This window comes from Pelodiscus sinensis, chromosome 4 (genome assembly GCF_052426305.1).
Source record: "Pelodiscus sinensis isolate ZL-2025 chromosome 4, ASM5242630v1, whole genome shotgun sequence".
NCBI lineage: Eukaryota > Metazoa > Chordata > Testudines > Trionychidae > Pelodiscus > Pelodiscus sinensis.
The window spans coordinates 79307702-79332585 of NC_143055.1; the positions used below are offsets into that span (position 1 = coordinate 79307702).

Sequence of the window (24884 nt, forward strand, 5' to 3'; positions counted from 1 at the left end):
TAGAACCCCACTTACACCCCACAGCCCCAATGCCTTGCTGCATCTCCTCCCACCTCAAAAGGCTGATTCTCTGTCACACCAGAGTAACACCTGGACCCCACTGGCAGGGATTCCTGCAGGTCTCTGCCTCATTAGCTGGAGGTGCTCAGCAAAACAGGGGAGGCCTTCCAGAGGGAGCAGTAGCTCAGCTCCTTTGTTGGTACCAATACATGTTTTCAACACAAGACTGTGTTTAGTCAGAGGCAAACTCTTTGCCTGTTAAAAGCCATTTAGTTTTAATCCCCAAATTGTCAGGGTCTATTACAAGTAAATCCGGTAGGGAAACCCAAGATGAAACCCAAGAGGAGAAGTGGGGGTGGTCCCCACAGGGAGAAGAGGCTACCAGCCTTTATGCTCCTGAATTTCAAAGGAACAAAGTGAAGGTACTAAGTAACCCACACCAACAGCGGTGAAGCACCTGAAGCATGAAAAAGCCGCACCTTTCCTGACAGCTGGCTTATACCAAGGCTGGAAAGCCACTGGAAGGCATCACATAACAAGAAATCAATTAAATGTAGCATTACTGCCCTCAACCCAGACACATGGCCCCGGGGCTGCAATGGAGATAGAATCAGATAACTGCACCAAGGCAAGGCTGTTGGGAGATTTATTTATTAATTCTCAGAGTTTCAGATCTTTGGATGGAAGATGCAATGTATCTGATTATTATAAAAACTCAGTAACTTGTACACATAATAACAATTTTCTTTGTTAGTAAAAAGACAATTACAGCTATTTTTGAAAAGCAGCAACACCTTTAAAGCCCTATATGGAAACTTCTGGTTGAGTACCTATTTTAGGTTCTTTCTAACTCTGGCTATTTTCAGCAATAAAACGTACCCTTTTAATTCTGTTTTTCAGTAAAACAAAACAAGAGGGCGTGTGTGTGTGTTAATGATATACACATAAGAAACTTACCTCTAGATATACACACTTCTCTAGAAAGATATTTTAATGAAGAAAAAACATGAGTTTAATTATTATATTAGCATTACAATTTTAAAAGGCCTTTCACCCTTAGTGCAACTACAGAACATACTATTTGGATGGACTTTGCAGGATGTAGACATTCTGGGCACAGTTTAATGGGCAGATTAAATTGTCACCAAAAGGCAAAACTACCTCAACATATATACAGTTTGAAATATATGACAAACTGTACACCAACTGTGTGTTTTAAATTTCAGGGACTGTGCAACATTTTAGATGTATTTACAATTTACAACTTTTAATTTAAATTACTGTGTTTTGGAGATTGGTGTTCACTGATTATTATGACAGAAAAAACAACTGTGTTATACTGTAATCAATAACAGCCGGTCCCCGAGTTGCAAACGGTCGACTTATGACCATTCGCAGTTACGACCAAAGCTGTCGTAAATGGCAGACCCTGAGTTACGAACGCGATCCGCGCTTACGAACAGCGCGGTCGCATGTAACTCAATGGGGTTTGACTTATGAACGAACCGAGTTACGACCAACTGCTTGGTCCGTAACCGGTTCGTAAGTCGGGAAGAGGCTGTAGTCTATGCTATTGTATAAATACAGCCCACAGAACTTTCCTGAATTACTTTCTGTTTGAACTACAGCACTGTAGGTTATGGGCTAGGGCAGGTGTGAACAATTCCCAATTTTGTGGAATGGACTCCTCTCTACTGTCTATGAACTCCCCGACATTAGGAGGGTATTTACATGGCCTCCTGCCTAGAGCCAAACTTATTTCATACTAATTCTCTGTTTTCCTGCTCTCAGCAAAAAAGCTGGAAAAGTAAAGTCTTGTCTGTGTGAGAAAATTGCATCAATTTAAGAACATACATGTAAATTAATCCAGTGCAAACTAGAGATGCAATAGTTAGTTGATTAACCGATTAACCAATAAGCAAAAGCTTATAGGTTAATGCCATAGACTACATGCATTTCTCTCCTCCTCCCTCCCCGCCAATACATTTTTTAGCAGTCTGGCCAGCAGTCTGGTTCAGTCCTGCCTGGCAATGAGTCTGCTGCATCTCTGCATTTAAAGTGTATTAGGAGCTGAGCAGGCAGGCAGCCCAGCTCAGTTCCAGCTCTAGCTGGGTCCTGTGAGTGGAGTTGTTTTTTAAACTGGCTCCCCTTGTGGACCAGCTTCCGCTTGGCACCCCATGCTGCTGCCTCTGATATAGATACAGCAGGCATCAGCACAGACTGGCAGAAGGCTCCTCCGGAGTGGGGCCAGAGCACACTGGCTGTTGGCCTTGCCCCCAGGGACTATAGAATAGTCGACTAACCGATAAGAATTCGTGAGGTTACATGACTATTAAAGTAACAGATATTTAACATTCCTAGTGCAAACACACTTGTTTTGATTAGTTTAAATCAGGAATTATTAGAGCTACACTAAAATAAGCCTTTCAAAACAAGAAGTATGTAAACCGGAATGTCCACCGATTTAAATTAAATTAAACAATGCAACATTCTTGTGCAAATATAAGGCTTCAAGCAGAATAGGCTAGTCATGTATCAACCCAGACTTATTTTTATATTACAGGTGACTGCATAAGGACCCAATGCAAAACTGGGTAATTCTAGTTTGTCTAATCTAGATTGCCACTTTCAGAGACAGCAAGAACAATTATCAATGCTCTCATATAATCAAGTTTGGGAAAAAAAAGTATCTTTAAACTGTTCAATGAAGATTCAAATTGAAGAAATGTATTTAAATAAAAAGTGAAGCCTTATCTCACGCATGGTGACAATGAAATAGTCTTTTAGAATAATCATTGTGCAAATAAGTTTTATCATAATATACAGGGTCAGCATCAGAGACAGGCCCAGCCTGCACTTTCCTAAGCCTCAAAGACTGAGAACCAGTTCAGAATACAAAGTGATCATCTTGGTTGAATATTCCTGATAGCTTCAGAATGATGGTAAATCCCTAACTATGCCTGTCTACCTCATTCTTTAGAATAACCAAACTTCTGACATTTACAAGAAGCCTGCTCTGTAATGTAACAAGTAGGAAATATTATTTTAAGTATTGGGGGGTTATTTGCAAAATCTGTTTGTAATTATTCAGTTTTTGTTCTATCTAGATGAAGAAATAAATGCAGTTTTAATATAGCTTTTTGGGTTATTTCTGGGTTGTTAAAATAGGTATAAATACATCAATTTATACCAAACCATTGCATAACTATGGTGTGAGGGCAAAGGAATAACACATTTAAGGGGTTTTGACACATTCCCCGGGGAAACTATTATGAAAATAAATGCCACTTGGTGCAATCTAGTGCATTGCAAAAGCAAAAGCAAACAAACAAAACCCAACCATAGATCAAAGTTATCTCTACTGGGACTGTTTTTGTGGTGTCTGGAGGGGTTTGAACTCCAACAATGGCACAGAAGCCCCTCTCTATTCCCTGCCACATCAACATGAAGACTGCATGGTTTATTTAGTTCTGGAATCAACTTGGGCTCTGTTGTACGGTTATGAATGCTCCGCAGATCCCAGCCAGCAGGCCACCACTACCAGTGGGTCTAAAGTGCTCACTGTTTAGTATTTCAGTTTTCATATTAACCAATAGTGAATGTCTAATTGGGCACAGAGTTGAGTAATATACAATCTAAAGTGGGAATTGAACCAACATGCAAACTCAGAAAATGTTAAAAACAAAAACAAACAAATAAAACAAAGACAAGCCAACAAACCACAACCCAAAACAACATTTCTAAACTAAACTGTAATTAGGAAATATAATAAAAGGACCTATTTAAGTTACTGAAATACCTAGCCTTTTTACAAGTTTACTTTCAATATCAAAGTACCTCCCTAAACCGCTGGACCACAGATGTTTCTGGACCAGAGAGCCTCAGGCCAGGGGAACCCATGGTGGATTTGGGAACCCATGCAGCAGGGAGACTGGTTGTGCAGCTAGAAGCCCCATGGCAAGGGGGGAGGTTGGCAGCATGGTCAGGAGCCCTGGGACAGGAAGCTCTAGTGGTGCAAGGAGCTCTGAGGCAGGGGTGTTTGTGTGTCCAGTGGCACGGCTGGAAGCCCAGTGATAGAGGGTTCAGCCAGGGGTGCTGCATAGTCGGTCAGAAGTGGAGCCAGTGGTGGGCTGGGGTGCCAATGGCAGGGGATCTCCCCTGGTCTGGAAAATTCCCTTGTTCAGGACGGTGAGGTCTTGAGGGTAGCAGGCCAGGGAAGTCCAATCTGTTGTTAAATACACAATTTTAAAAAATCACCTAAACAGCATAGAGTAGGAGTGGGCAATAAAAAAAACCCAGCAGCCTGCCAGGGTTAGTCTCTGGTAGGCTGCTGCTGCTATGTTTACCTGCACCTATGCAGGTATCGAACAATCACAGCTCTCGATGGCTGTGAATCACCATTTTTTAAAAACATTTTCTGAGTTTGCATGTTGGTTCAGTTCCCACTTCAGATTGTATCTCACTCAATTCTGTACCAAAAATGTCATTTTTAAGGATATTGTCATAACATCAAGGGGTCAGATCCACAACTGTATAATTCAGCATCTCCCCATGTTATTGAGTTGCACTGATTTAGACCAGTTGAGGGTCTGGCCCATGGTCCTTTTTCATCCTAGTCTGTCTGCTATTGAGCAAGTCTTTCTTCAATTAATTATTATTAACAAATTTGACTATTTGGTAGATATTACTATTTCCTTCTCTTAATATCGTTTCATAGTACTGCTGACAGCTGTTTAATGCTTTTCAAAAGGAAAATAAATGTAAACAATTTAAATACTGCATACCTTGTTTTTTTCTTTTTTAACTCACCCCAATATTCTGAATTTTCCATATTTTTCTGTGACAAAGGCATCATGGTTTTCCCACTTTTGCTATTAGAAACAGACTTAGTAACGATGTACAAATAATATTACATATGACTAGTTGACAGTAATTAGTACATTATCTTCAAATATCCTGTTTAGGTCACAAGGGAAAAGAATATGAGTGAAATTTTGTCCCCATCAAATTCCATGTGAGTTTTGTCACTGACTTTAATAGGGTTGGGATCCCACATGTGATGTTCTCAACATAGTTCTCAAGTGGACAATCACAGCACAAACTGGAACAATTCATTTCAATCCCTGCTAATGAGAGGTTAGCAAATGGAAATCAGTGATAGAAAAGATGAAAGCTCAGAGGCACAGCCAAAGATTTTTGATGAGGGTTACAAAGCACATACATGTCTTTCATAGCTGTAACCACTATTATCAAAGTCTCAATTTTATCAGCACAAAACAGATCATAATTTTTTCTGAAAATAAAGGAACATACACATTTCTGAATATAAAAGTACCTGCCTGCTAAGAGATTTAAAAAAAACCCCCAAATATACGTATCTATGCGTCTGCTGTTGTGGGAGATACAGTGAATTATCAGACCTGATTCTATATTAGGTTGAGTTTCTTTTCAGAGCTGGATACAGCTCTCTAATTTTCCATCTGGTGGAGAACAGGTCAGTGGACTGTCCTAACACGTACCAGGTTCCCCAAAGAAGTTAGATGGAATACAATGCATGTCAGACATGCCTCTTTTATGCCCCCAATATGCTCCTCTCTTCCAGGCTTGTGGGAAATGATGGTACAAGAGACAACAAAACTGACTCAGTGCCTGTTGGGAACTCCTGTGCTCTAGGGGAATCTCTAACAAAGATTGTAAGACCTGAGTCTATCCCCTTTGTTGCACCACACAAGAGACAGAGTGGAGGCGCAAATCGGGGTCCTAGTGTTTTTTCTTTTTCAAAATAATCCACATAACAAGAGTTCCATTTTGTAATTATTTTTCAGTGAGGTTTAACTGGACGGTTACAGTCAAGGAGAGAATCTGGGGTTAGAAAACGCTCAGCTTTCTCTCATCGACTGCAGATTAATCTGAAGTATAGTGGTTACTATTCAACATCAGTCACCACACAGTGATGCTTGTTACTGCAGCTATTTACTATCCCAACTGTAGGGAAAAACTGACCACAGCTACCATAGTTTGACAGTTGTTGCTAAACTGTGATTTTTTCCAACAGACAAGCACAAGTTACCTGACTGTCTTTGTGCTTAAGGGATATGCTGTGCAAGATCACAGTGCAGACTGAAGGTGGTGGATTTGAGCAGTTAAAGTTTAACAACATTATTCCTCTTAATTAATAAGGACAGAGAGGAGGATGGACTAGAAATGTAGTTTTCATTTGAGGAGAGTGGTTGTCTGCCTATCTCACAGTAAAATTATTATTTTGTATATCATTGCTTAATTATATTTTACAGGAAATAAATTAACTCTTTATCCAATGTACTAACTTGATAGAAATATAATCAATCACAAACAAAACTACTTGTCTGGTAATATTCACAAAGTTCATTATCTGTGCCTCACAATAATAATTGTCACCACCACTTTATTCTGCAGTTTCTTGAATGTGATTCAAGAAGCCAGGTTTTTTTTGTTTAGTATGTCTGTTTGTATTCAGAGTTTTAAATATCAATGAACCTCCAAATCATTACTCTATTAATGACTTTAAATCTGGAACATTTTTTATCTGAAAATCCAGTAACATCTGTCCAAATGCCTTGCCCTGTAGAGAGAACAAAACAGAAAACAAATTGCATCGTAGTGAAACAAATATCTAACAGTAAGTTACATATTTATATCTACAGTGTTTACAATTTTTTTAATTAAAAATGTTGTTTGAAAAAAACAGGCTATCTAGCACACGTCTACATTACATAACATCTCTGAACTTCAAAGTCTGGATCTGAATTTTGCAGGTTTCTCTAATACCCAATTATGTAATGTTACAACAAGCTTTTGAGTAATTTTCTCAAGCCCTGAATTGCAAATCCACATAGGTTCTTTCTCTCTTTTATTTGTTTGACTTTGTTATTCACATAAGTTTTTTCTAAATCAAGTTTTTTAACTTGTACTTAAGATTTGCCATCATTTAAAAACTGGTAGCTTTAAGTTGTAATTAATCAATTAATTAAAATTGCTGCATATCAGAGTTCAGTAATCTCGATAGTTTGCTTTTTAGGACTCAATACTGACAACTTGTCATACTTACTATATTTTATTCTTCAAATAGCCCAGTTGATTTTAGTGAGGCTACTTGCAATGTAAGATATTTCTCAGCATGAGTAAAGATGGCAAAATTGGGATCTCAGTACTGCATATGTACTACTGCGGCTTCATGCACAGTTTATAGGGATATTTCTAATCTTTAATGTAACTTATTATTTGAGACGTAAATTTTGAAATGGCTTTTTTCATGAATTCCCAATAACATGAAACTGTCATGCACACACAAAGTTGGTCTCAATTCTAGCATAGAGGTTACTGTACTTGGAGAAAGACAGTACAAGTCAAGTATAATGTCAAAACTATTGATTTGATTTTGTTTTGGATAATTTAATTGACTCCTGGCAAAACGTTATTGTGAGTCTGACAATGTTTGGTCTTGCTCCTCCTCCTCCACCTATTTTTCTTTTGTGAACTTTTTCATGTGTTTGATACCTAAGAAACTTGCCTTGTTAAAAAGAAATCCTTTATTTAGTCCTATCTATCAAAGTGCTTATCCAGGGTTTCTGGGGCATAGAATCATAGAATTCTGGACTGGAAGGGACCTCGAGAGGTCATCGAGTCCAGTCCCCTGCCCTCATGGCAGGACCAAGTACTGTCTAGACCATCCCTGATAGATATTTTCTAACCTACTCTTAAATATCTCCACAGATGGAGATTCCACACCCTCCCTGGGAAATTTATTCCAGTGTTTAACCATTCTGAAAGTTAGGAACTTTTTCCTAATGTCCAACCTAAACCTCCCTTGCTGCAGTTTAAGCCCATTGCTTCTTGTTCTATCCTCAGAGGCCAAGATGAACAAGTTTTCTCACTCTTCCTTATGACACGACACTTTTTTAGATATCTGAAAACTGCTATTGTGTCCCCCCTCAAACTTCTCTTTTCTAAACTAAACAAACCCAATTCTTTCAGCCTTCCTTCATAGGTCGTATTCTCTAGACCTTTAATCATTCTTGTTGCTTTTCTCTCCACATCTTTCTTGAAATGCGGTGCCCAGAACTGGACACAATACTCCAACTGAGGCCTAACCAGCACAGAGTAGAGCGGAAGAATGACTTCTTGTGTCTTGCTCACAACATACCTGTTAATGCATCCCAATATCATGTTTGCTTTTTTTGCAACAGCATCACACTGTTAACTCATATTTCATTTGTGGTCCACCATAACCTCTAGATCCCTTTCTGCCGTACTCCTTCCTAGACAGTCGCTTCTCATTCTGTATGTGTGAAACTGATTGTTCCTTCCTAAGTGGAGCACTTTGTATTTGCCCTTATTAAACTTCATCCTGTTTACCTCAGACCATTTCTCCAATTTGTCCAGATCATTTTGAATTATGACCCTATCTTCCAAAGCAGTTGCAACCCCTCCCAGCTTGGTATCATCTGCAAACTTAATAAGTGTACTTTCTATGCCAATATCTAAATTGTTGATGAAGATATTGAACAGAGCCGGTCCCAAAACAGACCCCTGTGGAACCCTACTTGTTATACCTTTCCAGCAGGATTGAGAACCATTAATAACTGCTCTCTGAGTACAGTTATCCAGCCAGTTATGCACCCACCTTATAGTAGCCCCATCTAAGTTGCATTTGCCTAGTTTATTGATAAGAATATCATGCGAGACCATATCAAATGCCTTACAAAAGTCTAGGTATACCACATCCACCGCTTCTCCCTTATCCACAAGACTTGTTATCCTATCAAAGAAAGCTATCAGATTGGTTTGACATGATTTGTTCTTTACAAATCCATGCTGGCTGTTCCCTTTCACTTTACCACGGTAGACAGGCTGAAGGGAGTATGGAGAAACAAGTGAAGAATGCAAAGAATGGAACTTTTTACAAGAGCTGTAGAATAGTTTTATGCAAATTCCTACTCACCAAGGCACAAGAGTCTCACCATATCCATAACCTACAGGCCATACCCATTGTGATGGGAGAGTGCCAGTGGACATGACAGCAATAGCAAATTATGTTGGGGTGGGGAAATTAGGGGCGTGTCTACACTACAATTGAAAACTATGGCTGGTCTGGGGCAGCTGTCTCAGTTTTATGGGGCTCAACCAAAAGGGCTATCTAGCTGAGAGCAGATGTTCGGGCTAAGGAGTTAAGGAATAGTTGACTAGCCGATGAGTAAATGCTCTATCAGATAGAGGCAGCAATGTGGGGAGAAAAGAGATATTTCAAAGCGGTAGTACCACATGGCACCCGTACCGAGCTCCGTGTGGCGCTGCCCCTTTGAAATGCTGCCACGGTGTTTCAAAGCGGCAGCCACATGGAGCCTGGGGGCAACTGGGGAGTCCTCAGCTGAACCCAGGCTCCGCATGGCATTTCAAAGCAGCAGTGCAGCATGGAGCCCAAGGTCAGCGGGGGACTCTGAGTCTCCCACTGACACCAGGCTCCATGTAGGCACTTCTGCTTTGAAATGCTCAAGAGCACTCGCTGGGGACTCTTGTACATTTCAAAGCTGGCATGCCTGCATGCAGCCTAGAGTCAGCAGGAGTTCCCACTGGCCCCGGGCTGCATGCGGAATTCCACATTCCTCCTTTGAAATGTACAAGAGCCCTTGCTGGGGCTCTTGTACATTTCAAAGGAGGAATGTGGAAGTGACTAGTCAAGTAGTCAATGGAAAATTAACATCCTTAGTTTTGGCTCAGACTGGAACTCAGGCCCTAGGAATCTCTGAGGTGAAAGGGCCCCAGACTTCTGATTATTGCCCAAGAGCAAATGTTTACACTGCAATTAACCCTTTGACTGAGTCCTGCATGCTAAAGTCAGCTAAATGCAGTGTAAATGTACTCTAAGGCTGTGTCTACATTGGCACCCTTTTCCGGAAAAGGAATGCTAATGAGACCAGTCGGAATTGCAAATGCCGCGGGGGATTTAAATATCCCCCATGGCATTTGCATGAACATGGCTGCTGCTTTTTTCCGGCTCGGGGCTTTGCCGGAGAAAAGCGCCAGTCTAGACGGGATCTTTCGGAAAATAAAGCCTTTTCCGGAAGATCCCTTATTCCTGCTTTTAAGAGGAATAAGGGATCTTCCAGAAAAGGCTTTATTTTCTGAAAGATCCCGTCTAGACTGGTGCTTTTCTCCGTCAAAACCCCGAGCCGGAAAAAAGTGGTAGCCATGTTCATGCAAATGCCACGGGGGATATTTAAATCCCCCACGGCATTTGCAATTCCGACTGGTCTCATTAGCATCCCTTTTCCGGAAAAGTGTGCCAATGTAGACACAGCCTAACAGACTTACTGTGCCTTCATCTTCCCTTTGTACACCTGCAGCTAAACTCTATCCAGATTCTTAGTTGAAGTGAACCGGTGTTACTCCAAAGAAGTCAGTGGAGCTATACCAGTTAAATGTTTGATCAAAATCAATGGAATTACACCAACTGGGGGAATCTGGTCCTATGTAAACCAGAATACACTCAAAACCAAATTGTCATGTAAATATTTGCTCCCAAAAATATGAGTTCTTTTTTATGAGAGGCTAAATTCATTGGTTTGTCAAAAACACAGCTGACACATCACAAAGTATGGCAACTTTACCATTCATACACCCCACAAATCCATCATTTGCACATAAAACCACACATTTTCCACCAACTGGGCTATGCATCACTGCTTAGTTTTCAAACTTGGAAGAATAAATGAGAGATTATGTTTCTGTGAAATTAAAAGATAGCTCTGCAGTCAAAAGTTCCATCTAAGTACTGTTTAAAAAAAGTCTGTGCCATATATAGTTATAATAAATAAATACATTTAAAATCCATGCCTATATACATACCTGTGGGTCACTCCTTAAGGATGCAATACCGCCACCACCAAGGGAATTTTTCAGAACAAAGTTTAATCCATATATTCCTGGCAATTCATATCTTTAAAGGTAAAATTTAGAATGGTTTGTTTTACAGTAGGTTTAGATTAATTTCTAGCGAAAGGCAGCATATAGAAATTCAAAATCTAAAGTAATTACAGAAGGCCTGTAATGATGCTCTAATTTTGATTCAAGCATACCAATTAGAAGGTAAAAAAAATGAAACAAACTCCACTTTAATGGTAATAAGGATATAAACTTGATTGGTCTTTTCTGATTAAGCTGTACAACAAATTTAGCTATATCCTGTTACAATATTAATAAACAACTGTATTACTAGTTTGATGGGCAAATTGTAAAGATTTAGTGCAGGAGCCAATTCAAACAGAGGGATTGTAATGTCCAGAGTAGAAAGATTTGAATATTTCACAGTGCTGTTATTAAAAAGTATCTGTACAAAAATTAATCAAATCTCTGATATTTCTTCAGCTAAGAATGACTTTCAGCCAATTAGGAATTTATATCAGTTACTGAGAAGTAACGATGCTATGATTCTGCAAATCAGTGCATAAAATGGCAATTACTCTCTACAGATGAACAAACAAAAGCACCTTTAAATATCATGGTACATTTGTGGCGGTTCAAATGTGAAAATGCTTCAAACACAAAAAAGCTGTAATTATGGTTTTCAATGCACATGCAGTTACACTGCATAAACCAAAATACATTACCCACTATATCACGTGGCACTGATATATACTGTAACTATGTAAAATCTAAATTAAGCCTAAGAAAGATTACGTATTTGTACAAATCACTCAGTATTTTTAAAATCTGCTTTTAAACAGTAGAAGTCTCTTCCCCCTCCCCCGCCACAAACAAATAAAAACACTTCAAAGAACATTTAGATTGTGGCAAACTAATAAAACTAGGAAAATTCATGGTTTTGACTGAACTCCCTTAACTAGGCACAATGGGGTGCCTTCTAAATTACTTCCTTTAAAGTGCAACGCCTATGTATTTCATTAGAGATAAGTCTCTCTCATGAATTCTTGGTTAACTTTGGCCACATTGCACTTTTCATGTATTTTTGATTAGCGAATTTATACATCAAGAAAAAGAGAGCAATCTTCCTAGACAGGAGTGAGCTGAAGATGAAAGTATAAATTTCAGAGAAGAGATGTTTGTGTAATAGGTGTGTGGTGGAATAATATGGGAGTGATTCATTATTGCACATTAAATGTATGGTGAGAAAGAACAGGATTTTGAGTATCAGTATGTACAGAAATGTAGTTTTTTCATTGGTTAATTTTGTTAAATTCTCATTGGTTAATTTAAAATGACTGATACATGTTTACTAGACGTTATCTGACAGGTATTGTCTTTTTGAACATGGAAACCCTTATCCCCTGGAAAAGAAAATAACCATGCCCTAAAGAGAGAGAGAAAGAATTTAGGAAGCATTCACAGAGCAACTTTGTTATGCTTTCTCATTCAGGAAAGAGATACCTCGTAACTAACTATTTTAAATCTTGTTTCCTAAACTGAGTCATAATTCTGAATATAACAGTTTACACATGAGTCTGATATTTTCCTTCACTACAGATATATATACAATTAGAAGCATGCAGAATTAAAAGTGATAAAAGCTACGTGCAACTGAAGTGCTGACGAGAGGTCAGAGAATGTATCTGATTAATAGTGCAAAAGAGGATATATAATGAGCTAATTAAGACAAAAGAGAGGGATTTTATTAGTTTTTGAGAAATAATTTATTATTTCCTTTTGAAAAAAGGAAGACAAACTTTATTTCTTCAGTTTTATCATGCATTTCTAATCTCTCTTAAAGAAATATGAATATGTGCAATGTGTTGTGTATAAAGCCCTCAAAATGTAATGCCTTACAAATAACCTTACATTGGCAGGCAATGGAATTATATGACTAGCAAATCTTTTACCACTCCAACTTCTATGATTCCATATGTACAGCAGTGCCTTGCTAACAGATTTACACTGTTTTCAACAGCAGCATTGCTCAGACCCATCTCTTTACTGTGTTCCAGAGTCTGGCAGTTTTACTAAAGTTAGAGCTAGTTTCTCTGTGTGAATGTTATATCTTCTTTGATGTTCGGAAGTATTGTCTGACTTCAGTTCTGAGGTTGCATATTACTTAAAAATAAGACAATTAATTCAACATGAATTTGCTTTAGGTGGAAAAAACAAATTTCCCATATTGTGAGAAATAAGACCTTTGTTGCTATATGCTAGCTGAAACCCTGAAAGCTTCAGAATATGCAGTTACAGGTATAATCTTAACAAAAATAAATCCCCCTTCCATGCTATATGCATATTTATTTTACCAGCCTTAAACAAATGACATAAAAGGCAAAATTCCGTCAACTTCTGATCTGCAACAATGCAGAACGTTGGCTACAACACACTTTTTAAATAGTACAACAATATTATTTTGGCTTTCAAATTATAATTTTCAAAAAGCCATTTACATTTCTGTATTCCCATTAATGTCTGTTTAAACAGCAAAGACTCCTGGGTTTATTTCTAGCTTTCATGTTTACAAAAATGTGTTGAAGTTTAAAAAGAAACTTTCCGATCTGAAACATGTGATCATAATCCTTATAATCTGAAAAAACCTCTATAAAAGGATCCATTATTTTCCCCAGTAGTCTTTCACACTACTCACAGAGTCTCATTATCACATCATTAAAAGAAGCCCAAACCAGAGATGATCTAATTAATCAAAATAAACTGTTGCTATCCGGAACAGAGGGAAACTTCAGCCTTTGTCAGTGAACATAAACAGCACTAAGGAACAAGCAAACCTCTATTAACTAAGCAGAAAGGACAATGCCAGTGTGAGTTGTTTGATGCATGTTGCAGTTCTTGCAGCGGATATATTATATGTGTAGCATTTTCTCATTTCTGTTTCCATCTGCTCAGTTACAGATGAAACTATTTTTAAATTTAACACAAAAAACATTTATCAGTTAATTAATTTGGTAGTACTTAATAAACAGCAAGTGAGATTCTTTGTTGTCTCTTTAGGATGAACAACATAGAACTCACAGCCCTACAGGAGGGAGAGTGGGGTGCCACTAAACTGGACTTTTAACGTCCTCCCAATTCTAAGCTGCTTCAAGAACTAAAAAAGACCCCTGGTATAATTTACATACATAAAATTATGTAAATACTTTGAGAACTGCAGTCTTTGTAGATGGCTATAGAACTGCCAACTGATACTGAAATGGATTTCTAAACCAGTTATTGGAGACTGACATGTTGCAGGGGTTTTCAAATTCCTGGTCGTGGTTTGTAAGGGTAAGCTGGCCGCGAGATGCTTTGTATAGGTGAGTGTCCACAAGTATTGCCACACGCAGCTCCCAGTGGCTTTTGTTCACCATTCCTGTCCAATAGGAGCTGCAGGATGTGGTAGCTCAGCCCAAACCACTTCCCGCAGCTCCCATTGGCCGGGAACATGCAGCCATGCCTGCAAATGCTCAGGTAAGCAAAGCATCCCGTGGCCAGCTTACAGCTTATCCTTACAAGCCATGACCCAAAGTTTGAAAACCCCTGTTTATAGGCCCTACACTGTGGAATAATATGGCTTCTTCACCATCATAAGAGTTAACATTTTATTATCTTAGATTCTAGAATACAATTCTTAGACAAGGGGTTGATGCTGAGACAAATTCTCCAACCATCAAACACATTAGAGCTGTTGAGAAAGCAGGAAAACCACAATTGCATGTACCTTGTTCTTTGGCTGATGAATACCATGTAAAGTGCACAGTTCTTTTTTACTGCAGGAAACTAATCTGTGTTATTTCCTTTACATGGAAAACTCAAGTATGTAGACTTTTGCCAGTGTATGACCATTTATACTGGAGTAGAGCTGGTTGAAAAAAATGCCAACTTTTTTTTTAATTACAATTTGCCAGTTCATCAAAATCTGCATGTTTCATTTAGACATTCCAATGAAAAATCATTCAGGGTTCCATCAGGTTTCAAAGGCTGCCTGGTTTCCTGCCAGCTCACCTTTCAGGCTTCTTGGTACCTGTCTAGAGGGCTGAGAGGTAGCTGCAAGCCTAGAAGTCCTGGGTTCCCACACTTCCAGGATCACAGCTCAAGAGCAGCCTGCAAGGAAGCCAGGGCTCCAGCATCTCCTGTTCTTGGACAGTCCACAAGATCCAGAGCAGCCTGCTATACAGACTGTCCCAAATCCAGACTTGCAAAGTCCTCTCTCATTGCCTGCCAGGCTGTTGGGGCTCTGGACAGCTTGGGAAGGCTTGGAAACTATGGTAAGTATTATTTTGATGTTCTGGAACAAAATATTTTCAGATTTTTTTTTTTTTTGCAGAGAATGTAGACATTTCTGGTTTGGGTTTCAATTGGAACAAAATCAAGTTCACAAAATGAAATGACCATTTTCCATCAAGTCCGATCTTGGAGTTTTTTAAGGTGGTAGGAACCCCAGCCTGTGTATTTAATTATGGCAGGGTAAATGATGTGTGCACAAGAATAAAAGACTGCAAACTTGAATTTGTATGTCTTTACATTAAAATAACTAAAATTTATTTATCTGTCACCACAATGCATGAGTGTGCTAATGTGGACAAATCAGGAAGATACATACCTTGTGACTAACTTCTCTTGAGGTTGTTCTCTCTCTAAAAGATGCTGGAAATAATCCTCTAGAGCCTGAGCAGTTAAAGTTTTCTTTAGGTATGGATAGTAGAGGGGATGTCTTGCTATCACACCTGTCACATGTAACATAGTTAGTTAGAATACAACCAATTTACATTATATTTTTATTTTTCAAAACTGAGATAGTTTGTCATTTAAAACTGTACAAAATAGATCCTTTTAATCAACAGCTACACAAAAATAACTAAAAAAGATAGCTTAGTGCCCTGCAGTGGAGTGGAGGTGAGGCCTATTTTTTTATGGTTTTTTTCTTTTTTCTTTGCCAATTCAGGAAGGACAAAGGACAGATAAAAGAACAGGTAGTTCTTTCTTTCTGAGTAACTTAGGTCATTTAGAGAATGTATTATGATTAGCCCTCAGAGCATGGTAGGATCAGTCATTGGGATGGAAGATGTGGCTTTGCCCGCTCCATGTGTGAGATTTGTTACAAGAGGCAACATAACTTCACTGTTCTCAAAGTATAGTCGATTCCCACTATGCAGACTAATCAATATAATAAGTTTGCAGCACAAGCACAAAACACCTTTTGATGTCAAAACGTAATTAAAACAATTCCTTACATATATTTAGATTTCCAAACACTATTAACATTTTAATTTACACACACACACACACACACACACACACACACACACACACACACACACACACACACAAAATTTATAGATCTGTATGGGAAAAATATGTAATCATATAAGCAATAATTACAGTGCCTACGCTCAAGAGAATAGAAATAAGAGTGCACAGACAACCTTAGTTCTGGCATTTACAGAGTGCTTGACTTGCAGCAACAACAACATTCTATTAACAAAGTGTGTGTGTATTTCTGGGGGTAGAAGGCAATAAAATATACAAGTATTTTATACGTGTTTTATATTTAAACACGTACTGGGTAAGTTTTAGTTAACTAAGCAGCTAATACACTAATGAATGTTTAAAATAAACAACAGAGAACCAAACGTATTTCATTAAGAGAACACTAGTACTAACGTCACAGGGTAGATATATATAATAATGAGGCATGTTGTAAGAAACAAGAAGCAATTCTTCTGCTCTGCTCCACACTGATTAGGCCTAAACTGGAGTACTGTGTCCAGTACTGGGTGCCACATTTCAGGAAAGATGTGGACAAATTGGAGAAGATACAGAAAAGAGCAATAAAATAATTAAAGATCTAGAAAACATAATCTATGAGGGAAGAAATGACTGAAAGAATTGGGTTAGTTTAGTCTGGAAAATATTAAATTAATTTATTAATTACACCTGAGCCATTTTGCTCATGCTGCTGTTTAAACTATTAAACAGATTAAGCATTTTAACTTTCTCATGTTAGCTGATCAAACTTTATTTTAAGTAGAGTAAAACATTATGGGTACATCTAGACTACATGGCTCCGTTGATGGAGCCACGTAGATTTGTTTGTTCAGCAAAGGGAAATGAAGCCGCGATTTAAATAATTGCGGCTTCATTTAAATTTAAATGGTTGCCCCGCTCTGCCGATCAGCTGTTTGTCGGCAGATCAGGGCAGTCTGGATGCTCCCCTGTCGACATGAAAGCCCTTTATCGACCTTCCCAGTAAACCTCATCTTACAAGGCATAACGGGGAGGTCGATAAAGGGCTTTCAGGTCGGCGCGGGAGAGTCCAGACTAATGCGCTGAGCCGACAAACAGCTGATCAGCTGTTTAAATTATTTAAATTATTTAAATTATTTAAATCGCGGCTTCATTTCCCTCTGCCGATCAACCTAATCTACATGGCTCCATTGATGGAGCCATGTAGTTTAGACACACCCTATGTCTAACACATAAGATTTCAATGTTTTCTTTATTTATGGCAGTAGTAGGGATCCTTTTTTTGGGTCGGGGACCACTAACCCACAGTAAAATCAGTTGGGGACCACACAAGTAAACATACTCCTCCTAAACCCCCCAACCCTCACTGATGTGGCCCCAAACCGAGACACCACACTATTCTGGCATTCTAGCCCCCATAGGGCAAGGAGAAGGGGCAGGGAGAACTGAAGTTCAGGGCTTTCCACAGGCCGGATTTCTTTTCTGGGGTTCCTAAGTTAGTGGATTTTGAGGACCCCTTTAGGCTCTGGGGGTATGTCTACACTACCACCCTAGTTTGAACTAGGGTGGTTAATGTAGGCAACCGAAGTTGCAAATGAAGCCCGGGATTTAAATATCCCTGGCTTCATTTGCATCTTGCCGGGTGCCGCCATTTTTAAAGCCCCGGTAGTTCAGACTCCGTGCCCGCGGCTAAACGTGGCACGGAGTAGGTAGTTCGGATTAGGCTCTCTAATCTCTAACGAGGTGTACCGGTCGTTCGGATTAGAGAGCCTAATCCGAACTACCTACTCCGTGCCGCGTTTAGCCGCGGGCACGGAGTCCAAACTACCGGGGCTTTAAAAATGGCGGCGCCCGGCAAGATGCAAACGAAGCCCGCAACTTCGGTTGCCTACATTAACCACCCTATTTCGAACTAGGGTGGTAGTGTAGACATACCCTGGGGTAGGGACAAAAATAAGGGGTTCAATGTATGGGACAGGCTGCCAGTGAGAGGGATAGGGATGCAGGATCTGGGCAGGAGGTGGAGGGTACAGGAGGGGGTGAGGAGAGCAGAGTCTGGAAGGGAGTTTGGCGGTAGGAGAGGGTGTGGGATGGGGGTGTGAGAGGGAGTTTGGGGACAGGAGGGAGTTGGATCAGTAATGCAGAAAAAAGTGAAAGGGTGAGAATGAAGCCAAATAGCTACTTGGGGAATGAGGCAAAGAAGTGGTGAGTAAAAGGAAGTGCAGCTTCTGAAAAGTAAAATTGTATCTCCCCTCCCATCTTCGTTCTGCTGTAGCCTCACTCCCCTCAACCCCAAGATTCCCCAGCATGATCCCCTGCATCGCCCCATCCCCCTCAGTACAACCCCTGCTCCTCCCATCTTGCCCCCACAGCCTGAGCCCCTGCATCACCTCATGCCCCATTCTATCCTGCCCCCACATCCTCTGTCACCCCCCTCCAACCTCCACATCCCTGTGCCCCCAGCGCACTCACCAGCAGGACAGCAGCGCTGGGACTCAGCCTCCAGGGAGCAGCTGTGGGGCAAGGAGGGCGAAGAGAGTCTCTTCCCTACTCAGTCCAGCCCTTTGCCTGCAGGCAGTGGTGCTCTGGCTGGGGCAGGAACAGCCCAGGACTGGCTTCAACCAGGCCAGGCGCAGGGGGGCGCTGGGGAAGGGGCTTCCCGAACCCACACACAGCCCAGCCGAGTGCAGCAGCATGCCACGTGAGCCAGCCATCCAGCCCCTTCCCACACCAGGAGGCAAGAGTGGGGACACACTGCGCACCTCTTCCCCCCTCCCATCCAGCAAGTTAACGAAGAGGAGCAGCTGCTGCCCCTCTTTGATCCAGCTCAGCTGGAGCGTGGTGCAGCCTCGCACGCCACAGCTTTCAGCCTGCCCAGGCTGTGCCGTGCTCCAGCTGGGCTGGATCAAAGAAGGGCAGCCACCTGGCTGAGGCTGCGCCGCACTCCAGCTGAGCTGGATGAAAGAGGGGCAGCCTGGCCAGCTGGCTGTGGGGATTGATCCTTAGGGGCACCACAATCAACCAGTCAATTGCGATCGCTTGGTTGGTGACCATGAATCCAGGTGATGCTAGGTCCTGTTAGGGTGACCTCTAGAGGTCACTTCCAATTCTATACTTTATTTACTTCCTTTTCAGCATCCAGATAGTAAGAAAAGAATCTGTTTACATGTGAGATTTTCCAAGGCACAAATGACAGTTCAGGACCTATCACTGAAAGTCTATAAGAATTAGGCACTTCAATTGACATTTGTGCCTTTGCAAATCTCCCCTGCAATAAAAAATTAGAATAGAAAAATACCTATGTTTGCAGAGTTGCCCTTGTCTCCACTTCTAGTATAAGCAAGATCTTCTAAACGATATGTATGAGGACCACATGGCAGATCTGTGTAAAAATACAAAATAAATTAATACAATTTAACAATATATATAACTAAACAATAGTACATTTTGATGTACAGGTTGCACTTGCCAAAACCAGAATTTTCTAGTCTCGTAACATCCATGGTCTGGCAGCATCTTAATGTTCCTGGATCAGAGATCCCTGGTAGCCTAGTGGCAGGAGGGCAATCCAGAAGGGGCCAGGTTGAAGCAGGAGGACAAGGCTCGTGGCAGTGTCCAGCAGTCCACAGCAGTGGGGCTGGAGCTGGCAGCTGTCCCCAGCAGCTCCCCACAGCCTGCAGCACTGGGATCGGGTTAGGGAAGACCCCAGCAGTGCAGAATCGGACAAGTGACAGCCCATGGCAACGCAGGCTGGGGCCAGAGCCTATGCGGTGCCATGGGGCTGGAGCCCGAGCCCTTTGCAGCCTACAACAGCATGACTGGGGCTGGCAGAACCCTAGCAGCCCACAACAGTTTGGGGCCAGAGCCCTGGACAGCATGCGGAAGCAGTGCCAAAGCCCGTGGCTGTCGCAGGGCTAGAACCGGAGCCCTCAGCAGCCCCTGGCATCCCAATCAGGGCCAGCCCAAGCCCCTGGCAGCTCACAGTAGTGCAGGGCCGGAGAATGAGACAGCCTGTGGCAGTATGAGCTGCTGGAGCAGGGCAGGCAGTCTGTCCACGGCAGCGGCAATGGGGCCAGCAACCCAGCAGACAGCTTGGCAGGTGCTGGAGGTAGTCCCCCTGCTTCTCCCCCTCACAACCGGAGATGGCAGAGTCGGTGGCTGGGGGCTGTGGCAGGGAACTTCTAGTCTGGCAAATTCCCTAGTTCGGCATCAGTCGGGTCCCAAGGGTGACAGATAAGAGATATCCAACCTGTAGTAGGTGTCTTAGATGTTTGTGTTTTGTGTACTGACTCTAGTAGTTCCACTAAGATCCAGTTATAGAGGTTATACTTTTAATAGTGTAAGAAATAAGGTTTTTTTTCTAGTGAATAATATAGTATATATATATATATATATATATACGTGGTGTATGGGGTTGCATGGTAGTACTGATTTTTACCGGCACCCAGCTCTCACCTATGGCTCCACGTAGTTGCTTTGCATGCAGCAATGGCCACACCCCGGGCAATGGCTTTGACAGACCGGCTAAACCAGGTGAGGGTAACTGACGGGACTGAAACCCTCGGTGAGTTAGGGACTTGCTCAGCCCAGCATGCAAAGACTGCTTCAACAGATCAGGCGGAGGAAATCCTTATGATTCAATGGCTGAGAAGGCGTGGCAGCAGAGCACTGTGGAGTGCGTGGGGCATGTCAGAGCATTTAAGGTGACATGGCCATCCAATGCAGCCTAGGTAGTCTCCAGAAGTAACGATTTTTTTTCGTGCCACTGGATTCCGACTTCTGAGGCCGAGAGAGTGGGATCATTTCTGTGCAAAGGCATTCCCATTACAATAATATTTTTCACATACAGGTTATGTTGTGCAAAAAAAAGAAGTTGGTAATGGGAGCATGGAACATCCGTACGCTCATGGACTGTGAGGACACAATAAGACCTCATCAGAGAACAGCCTTAGTCGCTAAAGAGCTTTCACGCTATGGTATTGATATCGCTGCCTTGAGTGGCTGAAGAAGGATTTCTCACTGAGCTAGCTAGTGGTTATACCTTCTTCTGGAAAGGGAAAGCGCAAAATGAGGACAGGATTCATGGAGTCAGCCTGGCCATTAAGACTAGTCTGATGAAATAACTTTCAGACCTGCCTGTCGGTATTAACGAGAGGCTCATGAAGCTATGCCTACCCCTTCGTCACAAGTGGCATGCAATAGTCATCAGTGCATATGCTCCCACCGTGAACAGCACAGAGGAGTCAATTGAACAGTTCTACATCGATCTCAGTTCCATTCTGTGCTCAGTGCAGGCCAACGACAAGTTGATTTTGTTGGGATACTTCAACACCCGAGTTGGCTGTGACCTCAGTCGATGGGAGGGAGTGTTAGGCAAACATGGTGTTGGTAAGATGAACAGCAATAGCTTATTGCTGTTGAGCAAATGTGAAGAATATGACCTCCTCATTACAAACACAGTGTTCTGGATGGCAAACAAATACAAGACTACCTGGATGCACTGTAGATCGAAACAATGGCACATGATAGATTATGTCATTGTTTGTCAGCGTGATATTCGGGATGTCCTTATCACCAGAGCCATGTGAGGAGCAGAGTGCTCGACTGACCATAGGCTTGTCCGCACTATTTTCAAAATACACATCGCCCAGCATCACCCAAAGCGCCCAAAGCTCATTCAAAAATCTTTTAACATTGCCAGACTCCAGCAGCCTTCTCATCTGCACAAGTTCCAGTCAAGCCTTGATGAAAAGTTGACTGCCAACAGACCATTGATTGGAGGTCCAATTCAGAAGTGGAGCCAGTTTAGAGAAATGGTGATGGAGACAGTGAAGTCAGTGCTGGGTCCCAAGAAACGCAAACATCAAGACTGGTTTGGTGAGAATAACAGTGCTATTGAGGACCTGCTTGCCAAGAAGAACAAGGCATTTATGGAGTGGCAGAATGACCCAGGCTCCATCTCTAAGAAAGACAGGTTTAAGTTTCTCGAGGCCCAGGCTCAGCAAGAAATCTGCAAAATGCACTATCAGTGGTGGGAGAAGAAAGCTGAAGAGGTGCAACACTATGCTGACTTAAATAACTCAAGGGAGTTTTTCAGCTCCATCAAGTCTGTCTTTGGTCCTTCCAAGTCTGGCTTTGCCCCCTTGCTGTCTGCAGACAGAACCACATTGATTAGGGATAAGGCTGGCATTAATAACCGATGGAAAGAGTATTTCAATCAGCTCCTGAATCGTCCATCATCAGTCCATCAGTCAGCACTGGAACAAATTCCTCAGAAGCCAACCCTTGAAGACCTGGGAGATCCTCCATTTATTGACAAAGTTAAAAAGGCCATCAGGCAGATGAATTGTGGCAAGGCATCCGGCAAGGATGGAATTCCCACAGAACTGTACAAGGCATTTAATGAGGAGTCACTTAAGGTTTTTCATAATGTCTTGACCAGTATTTGGGAAGAGGAAGAAATGCCATCTGACCTCCGTGATGCTGTGATAGTTGCTCTGTACAAGAATAAGGGTGCAAGAGCCGATTGCGGGAACTACAGAGGTATCTCGCTGCTTTCCGTTGCTGGGAAAATCTTTGCCCACATCATCCTGAACAGGCTGATTTCGATAGTTTCAGAAGTGAGTCTCCCTGAGTCACAATGTGGTTCCGCCCTAATCGCAGTACTGTCAATATGATCTTCTTAATGAGACAGGTTCAAGAGAAGTGCCTTGAGCAGAATATGAACTTCTGCTCTGTCTTCATTGATCTGACGAAGGCATTCGACACGGTTAACAGAGATGCATTGTGGATAATCCTCAGGAAGCTGGGTTGCCCAACAAAGTTCATCTCACTCATCAAGCTGTTTCACGATGACATGAAAGGGGAGGTACTCTCGGATGGTGTGCCATCTGAGAAATTCAACATCTCCAATGGCATGAAGCAGGGCTGCATACTCGCCCCGGTGCTTTTTAACCTGTTCTTTGCTCAAGTCCTCATGCATGCTATCAGAGACTTAGAACTTGGTATTTACATCAGATACCGTTTGGATGGTTCACTGTTTGATTTGAGATGCCTTACTGCAAAGACCAAGACACTGGAGAGACTTATCACCAAAGCACTGTTTGCTGATGAGTGCGCCCTTATGGCACACCAAGAGGACCACCTGCAGACCATCATTAACAGATTCTCTGAAGCATCTAAACTATTCGGTCTCACAATTAGCCTTGGAAAGACAGAAGTCCTCTTCCAGCCTGCACCAAACAGTGCTCCTCCACAGCCATATATCACTATTGATGGTACACAACTAAAGGTAGTGGACACTTTAAGTATCTTGGAGCACAGTATCAAGTAATGGATCCCTTGGCAAAGAGATTACAGCAAGGATCCAGAAAGCCAGTCAGGCACTTGGGAGACTGCATATTAAAGTTCTTCAGCACAAAGATATTCGCCTGTCAACTAAACTCAAGGTATATAATGCCGTGGTCCTCACCTCTCTCCTGTATGGCTGTGAAACATGGACCCTGTACTGTAGGCACATCAAGCAGATGGAGCAGTTCCACATGTGCTCCCTATGATCAATCATGCGAGTACACTGGCAGGACCGATTTACTAATCAAGAAGTGCTTGATAGAACTAGTTCCACAAGCATTGAAGCCAAAATCCTCCAGATCCAGCTTCGATGGTCTGGCCATGTTCTCCACATGGACGGAAGCAGGATCCCAAGGCAGCTGTTCTACAGGGAGCTGGTACATAGTAGTCGCAAACAGGGACGCCCGAGGAAGAGGTATAAGGATAACCTTGAAGACCAACTTGCAGTGGACTGGCCTTCAACCTCAACAATTTGAACTGGCTGCTGCAGACAGGACTAATTGGCGTTCCCTTAAGAGAAAAGCAGTGACAAAGTTTGAGGACGACTGCCGCCAACACCTCGCAGCTGCACATGAAAGACGACATAGAGCTGTGTTCTCTCTTGTCCTGACAACCGGTGTCCCATGCCCTATTTGTAGCTGAATGTGTGCTTCGACCTTTGGGCTCCGGAGCCACATGCGTCTCCACAAATGAAATGCACAACATGTCTTCCTCGGCTCCCGAGAGACAACCAAAAATATTGTATATGTTTTCTTATGATAGTATATGTGAAATGTTTTCCTTTCAAAAAAGGTGAGAGTCAGTTGGAATAAAAATGAATGACTGAGAAGATTAATGGATATGGGAAAATGGTTGGCTACCTTAAATGGTCATTTCTAGACTTTCTACCATTTAAGGTTTTTTTACACTAAAGATGTAATATTTTTTGAGAGGGTTGGCTATTAAAACACACTTTCAGCTCCACTCTTTGGGTACATCTACACAGCTGTGTTAATCCTCCCACTCCCAACATAAATCAATCTGAAGCAGAGACACAGTATGACTCATTTTAGCCCCATTAATTAAACTCTGGCAAAGTCAAAAACAACTGCTTACAGGGTCTTCTAATGAAAAACACTGGGCAACCTTAACTGTAGCCATTAGTACTTGCACAGGCTATAATATACATCACTACTTGAAAACACAACCATTTACATTACATTTCCTAGATGCTACATATTGTTAGTTCTATTGATCGAGACAAGGAGAACAGAAAGGCAGATACTAAGGTGCAGTGACCTAAATTTGCAATCAGAGAATTTTATGCAGCCTTGGGCTTGGCTATA

At 41.7% G+C, this 24884-nt stretch overlaps 1 protein-coding gene across 3 annotated transcripts in view; it reads right to left on the reverse strand.

Moving 5' to 3' along the window:
• Positions 1 to 629: 629 nt before the first annotated feature.
• Positions 630 to 24884, reverse strand: part of LOC102455426 (uncharacterized) — a 108864-nt gene continuing 84609 nt past the window's right edge. For all 3 annotated transcript variants that reach the window (XM_089777961.1, XM_075930095.2, XM_075930096.2), the window contains 4 exons: positions 19508 to 19591; positions 15566 to 15689; positions 10885 to 10975; positions 630 to 6601 (listed from right to left, as the gene is read on the reverse strand). In XM_089777961.1, coding sequence (XP_089634087.1) covers positions 6527 to 6601; positions 10885 to 10975; positions 15566 to 15689; positions 19508 to 19591 — 374 coding nt within the window. In that variant the 3' untranslated portion in view covers positions 630 to 6526. The remainder of the gene's footprint in view (positions 6602 to 10884; positions 10976 to 15565; positions 15690 to 19507; positions 19592 to 24884) is intronic.